Raw genomic sequence first — 13696 nt, forward strand, 5'->3', positions numbered from 1 at the left:
TTAATTTGTTTTGGGCCTTATATAGACATTATGCTTTTCTCTTCTTCAAAATTTTTAGCTTTCTTTTATACTATGAGTATTTTTATGATTTACGATTTTTATTCAAATATTTAGTTTCATGGAATCAAACTTTTTTCCTTCCCTTTTAAACTATAAGTCTCTTTAATTCTTTTATTTGCATTTATTTCAATAAAAAGTTTTTTGCTAATAAATTTTTCATTTTTTTAATTCTATCAGTGTTTAATTTTATTCTTCTTTAATTCAAAATTAAAATTTCACTCATCAAAATTTGTTTTGTTACTTTTGTACTATGATTGTTTATAATTTTCTTAACAATTATCTATATATTAAAATTTTCATTTATCAAAATTTTTTCCTTCCTTTTTATATATATGTCTTTCTGTTTTCTTTTTTTTTCGTTTATATATTAAGGTTTACACTCATCAAAATTTTTTCACTTTGTATCATAAGTCCTTTCATTTTTATTGATTTTAAGCTTTTTCCTTTTATCTATACTATAAGTTTGTCATTCATGTTTAGACTTACCCTTCATGAAAGATAATTTGGTCAACAGAATCTCAATTGAACGATAGCATAGACTTTCTTTTTCTCAAACAAAGGGTTTGTTTGGATTGTAAGTTATTTGAGATATTTTTACTGTAGCACTTTTTGTGATGTGATGTATGTGAAATAAAAAGGTAATTGGGAAGATAAAAAGGTGTATTGAAAATTGTAATGATGATGTAAGCAAATATATTTGGGGAAATAATCAGCTGTCCAAACAAATCCATTTGCGACTCAAATTCAAAACGACAAAGAGTCTATTGTTGCCATTCATGCGGACAAAGTGCCGGTGACCGCCACATTCTGGGGGGCAAACAGCAATTAACCCTTGCATTTATTACCACACTCCAAGAATTCAAATTTCAAAATTTGATAAGCGTTTACGAGTTTCCACCCCGAAGAGAAAAAAAAAAAAAAATGGCAAAGCTGCTTAAAAACCGATGTTAGAGGTGAATCTTTACCCCTTCTTCTTAGCTCAGTCAGATACTCTCATTTCCCCCTACGACGTCGTCTAACTCGAGCATCCACCACCACACCTCGCCTACCCAGAAGGTAAAGCTCCGTTCTTCCTTCTTCCTTGTGTTATTTCCGGTCATATTTCTACTGGGTTCTTTGTTTTTGTTTTCCTTTTTCTTCTTGGTTAGGCTTTTCTCGTTCTTGTTTAGTTTGCCCTGTTTCTCCCAAATATTTCTGATATTGATCTTGAATGATAAAATGAATGAAATAAAACTGCTGTGTTGCTTGTTATTTTCACTTAAAAACTAATGAAAAAGAAGAAACGTATGTATTTATTGGTTTATATAGTATAAGAATATTGAATTTCTTGTGATTTTATCAAATAGAAGGCAAGGAGTTTGGCCTGTGGTATGTGAAGGAATTCTTTATAGAAATGTTCCCATTTTCTCTGCATAGGTTTAAAGTGATTTTTTAAATGATTCCTTAAATGGTAGGGACTGTAGTGAGGTATTATGGGTTTGTATTGTTATTAAACTGAAGTTTGAGTTTTGATGTCAGATGTAGAATTTGTTGCGGTAATTATCAAAATTTTTAGCTAGAAGGATTTTCAAAGTTTTGGTGATTGTGGAGGAGTATGGATGCCAGTGGACCAGCAAACACGGTAAGAAAGAGATATTTAAGATGAATTTAAGACTACTGCTCGTTTAATGTTTTTGAAATGAAAAGAATGGACGTTTTTTGAATTTTGAGTTTTAAAGGGTTTTCTGAATAAGAGTTCCATGTATGTTGTATCTGAAATTAGTATAGGAGCAGAAAAGAGTGCGATGAAGCTGACTAAACTCTGACAATTTTAGTATCCATGTCATGTGTATCATTGTAAGTGGTGATGAAGTGACTGACATTCAAATAAGAAAGGCTGCAAACTATGAGTTGTCCCAAGTTGTTATTATGTTGTTTTTCTATTGAATCTTGAATTAGCTCAAGTTTCTAACACTGACCATTCTTTTGTACAATGTAATTGACTGATGCTCCATCCGTCTGAGTTGTGAATCTTGGTACAAACTTAAACTTATGTCCCTGAGTATCTGTCAATTTCCCAAAGCTTATTCTTTGCTTCATTAGTCTTGATTGAAAGAGCAGTATGTCTGCTGAACTTAATAAAACATTTATGACGTTTTTGAGCTTCAGGAGTAGCATTGCCATTTTCAATGCCTATCTTGGTTTCCAGATACATGTACATGTTTATAAGTACGTGTTCTGTCTACACTGGTACATTTGTAACGCTTCCCCCTTCTTTGTCTTATGCACTCACATGACACTTATTCTCCATTGTGTCATCATCTACACCAGTAACCTCATGACCCCATCTTACATCCCAAAGGTGAAGCTAAGTTCTTTCTTTCTTCCATATGTTTGTGTTTTTATTGGTTGTACATTTTGTGTGTGTGGTTAATTGTAGTGTGTCTATTACTTGGAAAACTCTATACTCGTAGTGTATGGCATATCCAATTTGGGCCTGCATTTTGGTTCCAATCAGTTTTTTATGGAAGTATGTGCCTGTAGGATTTAGATCTCTTGCTTCATCAGTCTTAAAGTCGGATATCTTTGTTGAAAAAGCACTAGTATTGTGCATTTTTCTGCTAAATGAAATGTATTGCATTTAAAGCTCTCTTTCTCTGTAACAAGTTGTATGTGTTATTTATGTTTCCCTTTGTGCATATTGCAGGTCATAGAGTAAAGAGAAGCAGGCTGTCATATATCTACTTATTCATAAGTCCAAGCTAAAGTTTGAGAGGAAGAACTGAAAGTATGGCAACATCAAAATCAGATATGAAGGGCTTCTTCAAGCAAAAGAAGAAGTCTGGAGGCATAACAAAGGCGAAGGCCAAATCATCATCTACAAAGAAATCTCTGTCTCCAAAGCGCTCAGCTACTTATGGCTCTGACATCACTCAACCTGCTGCTCTTATCTCACATGGTTTTCCTGACATTGAAAGTTAGAATCTCTTTGTCGACAGAGCGCCCTTTATCTAAGATAACTCTGTTATTGTTGTTTCTGAGTTCCATGAGCTTGTTTCTGGGCTTTGTTTCATCTATAGGTTCTATTAGTCCAAGTTACAGAAATAGCTAACTGCATATATTGTTGTTCAGATGATTATGATGAAAAAGAGGAAGTTCTCAGGCAATTTGACATGAACATGGCATACGGACCATGCCTTGGGATGAGCAGGCTTGCTCGCTGGGAGCGTGCCAAATCCTTGGGCATGAATCCTCCTGAAGATATAGGGCATCTCTTGAAAGCTGGCAAAGTTGGAGCTGAATGTTTGTGGGAAGGGCGTGTTTAGCCAGACCTTGCTGTCACCTTGTCGTGGTCTTATATATTTTTCACTCTGTAATGATGTCTACTGTTGGATGCTTAGCAATGTACTGTACGTCTCATAGTCATGCTAGTCATGTTTGTTCTTAACAGTCAGAAGACGTTCAGCATCTGGCTGGACTAGTGTTGTGTGGCACCTGATCGAACCTGTCACTTGAAATGCTTCCTTTTCAGATTTAAAATGTTGGTAATCTTGTTTTGCTTTTGATAGTTTTAACTTTTCATTATTCTATTTAAGCCATGACTTTTTCATTTCAGAAAGAAAAACTTTTGTTCAGAAGAAATTTGCGGTCAGATAGGGAAAAACACCATTCCAGACTAGGGTTGCAAACGAATCGAGCGGCTCGATTCAAGCTCGACTCGAGCTCGATTAATATCGAGCTCGAGCTCGAACTTAGAATATTAAGCTCGTTAGGCTCGCGAGCTTGAGTATGTATATATATATTTTTTATTTTTATTTTTATTTAATAATAAAATTACGTATATTATATATATATTTTTTTATTTTTTATTTTCATAGTAAAATTACGTATATATCCTTAATATTTTATTATTTATTAAGAAAAAATATTATTTTATTTATTTTTTAAAAAATAAAATAATTATTTTTTATTTTTTTCGAGCTCGAGCTCGAAAATTGCCGGCTCGTCGAGCTCGAGCTTTGCCTGCTCGTCGAGCTCGAGCTCGGTAAAATTTAGTCGAGACTCGGCTCGATTAGCTCAAAGCTCAACTCGGCTCGACTCGTTTGCAACCCTATTCCAGACTACTCGGCATATAGAAATGCTGGTTCACACAATACTACAGCGGTGCACTGCTTATGAACCGTACTGCTACTTCTGACTTTATACATCTATAAAAGTGTCTAAATTTTGGCAAAATCTAAGTTGAAAGGGCTGTAATTCTATTTCTCTGTCATCTATGTAAGTTTTGATATGGAGGCAGGAATGGGGGTTCGTCATTTTTCACTTGATCGCTCCTGGGATTTTGAAGATGCTGCTCAAACTTTTGGTGCCTTCTACTGCCCATTTCTGTATCCTTCACGGTTTTCTGAAGTTGAAATCTTAAGCTCACAGGTGAAGAAAGGTACAAGAGGGATGCAATTTAAAATCTTGCTTTGTTCCTTTGGCTTGCATTTGCTGCCTAGAGTACATGGCAACATCAACCTTATGTAATGGAGAATTCGACATAGACCAGATGTTTCAAATTATTCATTACTCGGTAGCATCAGTTTCGACGATTTGGTCCAAAGGCCCCTTTTTTCCTCCTTTTTGGGTGAGAAGCGGTTAGAAAACATCGGCTTGAAGACAAAGAAGCGCAATGCCAAGACAAAGGCCCATATTTAAAGCGGATTTCGACTTATTAAGCAAATTATTTCAAATTGAGAGAGGATAAATTCATACCTTTTGGTACTAATGTTACACCCTCAGCACCAATAAGACGTTAAAATTCCTAACATTTAATAAAATATTAGTAATTTTTAGCATGTTGTAAAGTTATCCTTTCACACAACAGCAATAAATTGCCTACATAATAATATCCCTTCAAATATCTCCTAGGTTTTCTCTTTTCTGAATACCTTCTATATTTTCTCTAACACTTGTACTGCAAAAAACATCTTCTAAAAAATTATTATAGTAAAGAACATATTTCACACATGAACTAACCCCAAAATTCTCATACATAATGCTAATAAAAAAAGGATCATCTAAGTAGCCATAACTGTGAGACCCTGAAATTTTATTTGTTTTTATAACCCTTATGTGAACTCACTTACCTTAGATTCTTGGTTGTTTTAATGGTTGACTTTGAGCCAAGGGAGTGAATTTTGTTAAGAAAAGTTTCATAATCTCAAGTTGTTAGAAAATCTAGAAATTTTCGCAAGAGGCTCTGCGCAACTTTGGAAAATTGGCTATAACTTCGTATAGGAAAGTTGGAATTGAGTTTCGTTTGTTGCGTTTGAAACTAGACTCATAGGGCTTCCTACGGCGTAAAATTCAGAGTTTGATTCAATGTCTATAAATTCTAGAAAATTGGCAAAGTTGACTGAAAATTCTACCTTGCACAAGTAAACATAGGAATGTTGTAGTAGTTTATGGCTCAATTTGGACCAACTTATGAACTAAATCTCTTTGAGGTGTCTTCTAAAGATTCTTAGTATTTGAAGTCTAGTTTTTAATAAGCCAAGTTATATAAATTTTTGATATTTATAACTCAAGTTATAATTTTTCTAAAGGAAGGGCATAAATTAGGGTTTTTGTGCATACTAGGGTTTTGGTGTGTGTTTTTGTGTGCATTTTGGTAGTGTGATCGTGAGGACTTGTAAAATCCCTCATATTTTCTTAAAAATTCTCTTTTATTTGGAATCCATTATTTTATAATAACTTTACTACTCATTCACTTCCTCAATAGTTACAATTAATCATAGAACCAAGGGTTTTCCCTTTACTTTCATCGTTAAGGTAAACTAGGGTTTTTACGTCTTTTGGTAGTGTGATTAATCGGTGTGGAGTGTGTACTCAATTTGGTGATTAAGAGTGAGTTTTAGATAAAAAAAAAGTGTGTGATTAGAAGTGATAATAATGAGTTAGCGAATCATAAGTTAAAACCCTAGTACGTGCGAAATAAGGAAAATCGGGTTGAACCGATATGTACCGTTCGTTACAGATTGAGTGCACCACTTGACCACTACTTTATTACCTTAATCTCCTTGTTATTAATTGAACAAAATCAGCTCTAAATATCTTCTCAATGCAGCCAAAATTGTGGACAAAAAAACAAGCAAGAAAAGAAAATTTTGACTTCCAATCAAAGTGTGACACTTGTCCAACTTTGACCCAAATCAATTCCTACCTTCTTATCTTTCTTGGAGCTCATTTCAGCCTTCATTTCTGCACCTTTCAGCCGTGAGTTGAGGAGAGAAAAGAGAGGAAGGCAAGCTAGCAATTTCACCTTGAATCCATCTTAGTTTGAGTGAAAATCCCAAATCCAAACCGATTAAACTTTCATTTTAGTGCTTAGATAGTTGTGTGTGGTAAAAGTTTGGGAAGAAAGTGTTTGGTTTCACACCTACAAGGAGTTTCGAGAAGGTACCATGGCTGTCTTTCTTATTTCTCTTCCTTAATCATGTTTAAGTTTGGATAGAAACTCCTATTCTTGGCTAATGATGGTTATTTAAGTAGTTTTGATTGATATGGTCAATGTTTAGCTAGGGTTTACATTTTCAGCCTTGATTATGGTTATTTATCTAGTAATGGATGTTATAGAGTTAGTAATTGTTGGTTTTGATGATTGAATGCTTATTAGATATGAAATTCTAGAGGAAAAGTTCAAATTCCAGAAATTGAAACTAACCTGTTTAGCTTATGACCTGTTTAATTCGTCCATGTTGAAGGCCTAATTAGGCTTAGGTCAAAACATAAAAGTTGTAGGAAATGATGTTATATACGTGCCTGCAAAATTTCAGCTCTATCGGAGTACTGTATCATGTAAAATAACAAAAATACCCTTGACTGCCAAATGTACAGTTTTGCGGACAGTTTCTGTTTTCCTCTGAGATGTCACATTTTGACCTTGAAAATGGACAAATTGGCTGTTGATGTCTTCATATGATTTGTCTTTCTCTATTTTAACTTCGAAACGGTATAAAGTGTACACCAATTCGATAAACGTAGCTTCCATTGTGATCGAAACACCAAGAGACGTCAAATCTGCCATTTAGCTATTTGCCTTTAAACTTGATTTCCGGTTGCCTTGTTAAGACTTGTGTTGTAATTGGATTATTTTGGAGCCTAATTGAAGGGCTATGGTGGTAACATTACTTGTGTGTGACTTTGGGGCTGATTTGAGAAAAATAATAAAGCCGTAAATGGTTGGAAAATAGTTAAATACAAGGGGCATGCCACCCAAATTTTCACTCGAAGGTTAGGCTGATGTACTTGCGACTCGAGCAAAGAATTGAAGTCGAATTGCACTTGAATTGTCTAGGGTATTCGAGTCTTCTTTCGTAGAGGTATATAAGCTAGAATTTGGCCGAAACCCGTACCCTTGAAAAAATAGAAATACATTTTCCTCGTCTTTTCGACTCAAATGGGGATTCTAGAGTTTTAATCGCTTCCTTATCGAAACTAAAAGAGCGAGCATGAATTTTCGAGAGTTTAAGAAGTCATATGACTACTACTTAAACAAGTTTCATTTACTTGATCTTCTTGAAGTGAAACTCCTATGTTTCGAATACTAGTGGATTTTAAACTCTTAAATGATATTTTATCGCAGATTTGGACTCCAACCAAGGAGTTGGATCTAAACGTGATTTTAAAAAGCACTAGACCTTTGGTGAGTGCTTCCAAATACCTGATTGAACTTGACACTTATTTTCAATACTTGACCAATGTGATCGAATGATATTTGATTGGTATGATCGAGCAAGGGTGTACTTTATCGCATTTGCCCTAATGAGATATGTATTTGTTTATTGTTGCAATTGACTTATTATACTTGTGCTTGACTTGTAAGTGCTGAGCGGTAGCATGTACCACACTCAATCCGAGTGGGAGGTGCCTCTCATTCCCGTCTCCGTACTTTTATCTTGATTCCGTCGATTGTAGATGCTATCTCATCGACTTCTTGGGGACCCAAACCCCATTGGCTAGTTAATTGAGTCGAGCCGGCAAGGGTTTGGTCGATTAGATAACGAACTATGGGTATCTAGTGTTGTCGAGTGGAGTGTTCTTTTCTCGACCAATCGGTATACTCGAGTATTACCACCAGTGTTTATTAAGGATTTTGGACCCAGTAGGGGTTTTGGATGGTGGACGGAGATTGTAGCTAAGTGGGTACTCTACTAGACTGGTTACTTTACTTGAAAGTTGACGGAGTGTCAACTACTACTTGATCAAGTTCTGGTGAAGCAAAGGGGAACTTGGCTCTTGAGAGCCATCCGTATCCTTATACTTTGACATGATTGTTACTTATAGAGTTATTCTTTCTTTTGAAAAATTTTATACTCGCTTATTTTGAGATTTGTTACTTGAAGTGTTATTGCTCATTTTTATGAACTTGTTATGCTCGCTATTTTGTTACGTTGATCCTTGTACTTTTGAATAATGGTCAACTTGCTATTTGGAACCTCACTGGATTTTGAGCTCATTCCACACCATTTATTTTCCTTATAGGGGGTACGAGCGAGGGCGTGAGACTGGTACAGACTAGTATAGTCTAGTTTTTGAAATTTTGCGATTGTACTCGCGCTAGTGCTCGACTAGGGCTGAATGTATCTGGAACTATCTTTTAATATATTTGGGATTGTATGGATGATTGAAATAGAAATTAATGTACATGTACGTTCCAAGTTGGGAATTGTTATTTCTTTTACTCTCGAGGTTGCAACCTATTTACTTGATGTGAGTGAGTGAGCCCTGACGAGAGTTGGGCAGGCGATCCGCTAAAGCCTGGGGTACGCCCTAGGGGGTGGTAGGATCGTCACAATAACACTAGTGCTACTACAATATATCATATTATAATCATAAAACCATAGTGGGATTATACAAAGACATCAAAACATTAGATTTTTTTCCCCAAGAAATAGTTATAGTTTGGCAGAGTAGATTATTACATAATGAAAAATTAACATATAATAAACATTAGGTAGACCAAAAAATCTCTAAACACATGAAAACTGTTTTAACAAATTTATGATAAGTAAATAGCTTTTATAAATTAGGAGAGTAAACAATTGGAAAAGTTTTGAAAGATATAAGAATGGAATAAATAAGTTAAAAGAATACTAGTGTGACAGCCCCACCTTCCCCTAAGGCGAACCAAAGGGGTTAGCGGACTGTCTGCCCAACTCTCGCCAGGACTAACAGTGCAGTTTAGAGCGATCTATTGCGTTCCGGAACTTACAAACGCGCGTAAACAAGGCAAAAGGGCAAAATAACTCAAAATAAAAACAAATTGAAATTCGGAGTCGGCCATGAATAGTAACCGACCCGTCAGAACGCAACCAAATATCAAACAAACATTCACATCTTGAACTTTAGCAATTACAATCCAAAGTGACATACACAAGTTCTCAAAAGTTAATATATACACGGTTTGCCAAATTGAAAGTGAAAACGACCCTAAAGATACATTTAGGGTTTCACTTCATATACAATACAAAAGAGATATACATCTAGTTCATTCGGTAACCATCTATCAAGATTCATTCCAAAAAGAGTCATAATCCTGTAAGGAAAACAAAAAGAACGGTGTGAGCTAATTGCCCAGTGAGATACTATCACTTACGCACCCAAGTGCATATAAGCATCAAGCTTTCATTCAATATAGTAAAAATAAGCAAAGGCACACGTCAAATATGGTGATAAAAGGATACAGATGGCTCTCAAGAGCCCTTTCCTCGTTTGCATTTCTTGATCGGACGTCATTGACTCTCCGTCAATGTTCAAAAGTAACCAACCGTAGACTCCACTTTACTTCCATTCCTTCCACCTAACATCCCCCTACCGGGCCCGAAATCCAAACACTTGCACTTTGGTATTACTCGAGTAAATCGGAATCGAGAGTCTCGCATACTACAAGATTCCATATAACACTTCCCCAAGGCATATCAATTGGCACGACCAAGCCCTCGCCAGCTCGATTCAATCAACTACCAATGGGGTTGAGCTCAAAAATAATAATTGTAGTCGTTGGATACTCGTCCAAACGACACCAAGCCATGTATTTTCATTTCAAGTAACACTTCGTGTAACATTCCAATCACATGATAACAAGAATATAAGGCACACAGTGAGAGTGATAAAGTACACTTTCACTTCAAGCAATTAACATTCAAAGCATCAAGTTCAAGTATCAACGCCATATATTAACACACAAGTGAGTAGTACACTCACCAAGCTCGCAAATGTGGTTTCATGCACTTCCGTCAAAAGAACGTTGTGCACCACCGTCACGCCCTAAAACATGCAAACAAGTACAACGAGACTCGATAACGAGTCATAAACCAAGGCCAAACATGACCCCAATAGGGTTCCATAAGCATATACAAACATTAGAGGAAACCAGAAAATTCGGAAATGCAATTAGCTTTGGCCCTGAAAAAAATAGTTTTTGACCTCGTTTTACGATAATGGCACCAATTTCACTACGATTATCGGATGAAGGTGTACGATACACCGATTCGAAGCTAAAATACAGGGCTACAACATCACAGAAGGTCACTCAACCCAGTTTTGAGTGAAAACAGGTCAAAAATGCAAGATACTACATCAAAACCGTAAAACCAGATTCACAAAACGCATTCTAGCGGAATCATCATAACTCAGGCTCTCCAAGTCCAAATCCATAAATTCCAAAACCAGCTGAAAGCTAAGAAACAAGGCTACATTTCATCAGAAGGCCTCAACAACCAATTCGAAAGCAATTCCAGCCAAAACAACCAATTACAGGCGCAATTCTTACATTCGGGTAAAACCAGAACAGCAATAGTAATTTCGACTTTTCTCATTCTACACTACTCTGATTGACCTGAAATTTTGTAGGCACCTCTAAAATGTCATTCCCTACAACTTTCATGTTTTAAGATAAGGCCAATTCGGCCTCTAACTAGGAGCTAAAAATTCAGGCAGAATGTTCCCACTAAAACCCTAATTTTCTGAAATTTCTTCCAAACCAGAAATTGGTTGCAATTAATCACTCTTTCCACCTCCTAGAGTCATTATATACCATTTCCAATCATCATAGATAGCCACACAATCATGCTTATATTAAACCAGAAAAATCTCCAAAAATAATAAAACTTCATCACTTCAACCACAAATCAAGAAATAATCCATAATATTGCATCTCATACTATCACTAATCATGATTTAAGCATCAATTAAGGGAGGAGGGTGGTTCTTCACAACTCACCTTAGAAACAAGAGAGAGAAATCAATTGGTCACCTTAACTTTCCAAATAACTTCATACAACAACTCACAAACACTAATTGAAGAGGTTTTATGGAGAAATTTCAAGTTTCAATGGTTGGTTTTGATGATTTGGAACAAGCTTGAAGAGTTTTCTTCCTTGTGCTTAGAGTAAGAGAGAGAGAGAAAGAGAGAGCCGGCCACTTATGGAGGATTTTTGATGATTTTTTGTCATTTTTGGTTTATTTAAGTCAAATGGTAAGACCATGAATAGTGGTCTTAAAGGTAAACCCATTCACATGGTGACACTTGTCACCTTTTATTAAATGCTTACCTATCTTGTCTCTCTTATACCAATCCACTTAGCCTCCTCTAATTATCTCTTAACACCCGGTAAATTAATTCCAGTATCCAAAACTTAATGTAGTTGGCCGAATTTTTTCGAACTTTTCGCACTAGTGGGTCCCACGTCCGGTATATGCTCTTAATTTCTCAAAACCTATTCGATACTAGAAAAATCATCTAAAAATTATATCTGCTCCTTAAAATAATCTAGAAATTTTCCTAATCACGAAAATGCAGAAAACAAGCCATGAAAGATTCTAAAACCTAGAAAATGAAAATTACGGGTTCTCACACTCTCTCCCCCTTAAAAGAATTTCGCCCTCGAAATTTCTCACCTTAACTCACGAAAAGGTTAGGGTACTTCGTTCGCATCTCCTCTTCCACTTCCCAGGTAACTTCCTTTACCCCATGGTTTCTCCACAGTATCTTCACTAACGGAATCTGCTTGTTTCTGAGCTCATTGACTTTCCGGTCAAGTACTTGGACAGGTTTTTCTTCGTAAGCAAGCGATTCGTCTACGTCGATCTCCTCTGGTTATAAGATATGGGATGGGTCGGGATAGTACTTCTTGAGCATTGAGACATGAAATACGTCGTGGATTCTCGAGAGACTTGACGACAGTTCTACTCTATACGCTACCGCACCTATCCTCTGCAAGATCTTGTAAGGTCCGACAAATCTCGGTTGAAGCTCCTTTCCTTTGCCTGCCGTGACACTCCGTAAAGGGGTGACTTTAAGAAATACATGGTCTCCAACCTCGAACTCCAAATCTTTCCTTCTATTGTCTGCGTAGCTCTTTTGTCGGCTTCGAGCTGTTTGGAGTCGTTGCCGTATCAACTTGACCTTTTCTCGAGCTTCCTCTATCCAAGGAATAGTGGTTGGATCTAATGCCTTCCTCTCGCCAACTTCATCCCAGTAAATTGGTGATCGGCATTTTCGTCCATATAGTGCTTCATATGGAACCATTTGAATCGACGAATGGTAGCTGTTGTTGTACGCAAACTCTACCAAAGTCATGTGTTGACCCCAGTTACCTCCAAAATCCAGAATGCAAGTTCGTAGCATGTCCTCGAGAGTTTGAACGGTTCGTTCTGATTGTCCATCCATCTGAGGGTGATAGGTTGTGCTCAAGTTGAGTTTCGTCCCTAGAGTCTCCTGGAACTTTTGCCAAAACCGAGATACGAAACGTGGATCTCGATCGGAGACGATGCTCACCGGAACACCGTGTAGCTTTACAATCTCGTCCATGTACAGTTGAGCCAACTTGTCCATGGAATACTTCATGTTCACCGGCAAGAAATGGGCCGACTTGGTTAATCGATCGACGATCACCCAAACGACATCGTGTCCTCACTGCGTTCGCGGCAAACCTGAAACGAAGTCCATGGTGATGTTTTCCCACTTCCATTCAGGTATCTCAAGGGGTTGTAACAAGCCCGATGGTTTTTGATGCTCTGCTTTAACTTGTTGGCAAACGAGACATTTTTGCACGTACAGAGCAATTTCCTTCTTCATATTGTCCCACCAATAGGTTCCTTTCAGGTCTTGATACATCTTGCTACTACTCGGATGGATTGTATACTTAGATCGATGGGCTTCCTCTAGAATCTCCATTTTCAATGATTCATCCTTCGGCACCACTATTCGGTTTCGGTATTTTAAAATACCCTCATGACCAAAATTGAAATTAGTGGTTTCTCCTTTTTCCACTTTCTCTCCCTACTTCCGTACCATCTGATCCTCCTTTTGAGCTTCTTTAATTCTCTCCAAGAGAGTGAAAGTCACTTTAATATTGCCAAAAATCACCTTATGGCTCCCAGAGCAGGGTTTCCACTCGCAAACCGACTCGAGCAAATTCCACTCTTTAATCATTAAGCTTGCTACCTGAGCTTTGCGATTTAGGGCATCGGCCACCACGTTCGCTTTTCCGGGATGATAATTGATGGTACAGTCGTAATCTTCCAGAAATTCCATCCACCGCCGTTGCCTCATGTTCAATTCCTTCTGTGAGAAGAGATACCTCAAGCTTTTGTGGTCGGAGTAAAC

The 13696-nt window shown here is 36.9% G+C and overlaps 1 protein-coding gene across 2 annotated transcripts; it reads left to right on the forward strand.

Annotated features, from left to right (window-relative positions):
- Window positions 1–922: 922 nt before the first annotated feature.
- LOC113717849 (uncharacterized) lies at window positions 923–3607 on the forward strand. Of its 2 annotated transcripts, XM_027242670.2 has the most exons (4): window positions 924–1116; window positions 1579–1681; window positions 2747–3016; window positions 3172–3607. In XM_027242670.2, exons 3-4 carry the CDS (start codon window positions 2830–2832, stop codon window positions 3363–3365), a joined length of 381 nt encoding a protein of 126 aa, XP_027098471.1. In that variant the 5' UTR covers window positions 924–1116; window positions 1579–1681; window positions 2747–2829; the 3' UTR covers window positions 3366–3607. The 2 variants fall into 2 exon arrangements, with proteins under 2 accessions (XP_027098472.1, XP_027098471.1); XM_027242671.2 differs by lacking the exon at window positions 1579–1681 and having other exon boundaries at window positions 923–1116.
- Window positions 3608–13696: the final 10089 nt, after the last annotated feature.

The sequence above is a fragment of the Coffea arabica genome, chromosome 11e (genome assembly GCF_036785885.1).
Source record: "Coffea arabica cultivar ET-39 chromosome 11e, Coffea Arabica ET-39 HiFi, whole genome shotgun sequence".
NCBI lineage: Eukaryota > Viridiplantae > Streptophyta > Magnoliopsida > Gentianales > Rubiaceae > Coffea > Coffea arabica.

Coding starts and splice junctions, on each gene's coding strand:
- LOC113717849 (XM_027242671.2), top strand. CDS start 2,830: ATGGCAACATCAAAATCAGATATGAAGGGCTTCTTCAAGCAAAAGAAG. Junction 3,017..3,171: donor TGGTTTTCCTGACATTGAAA/GTTAGAATCTCT, acceptor ATTGTTGTTCAG/ATGATTATGATGAAAAAGAG.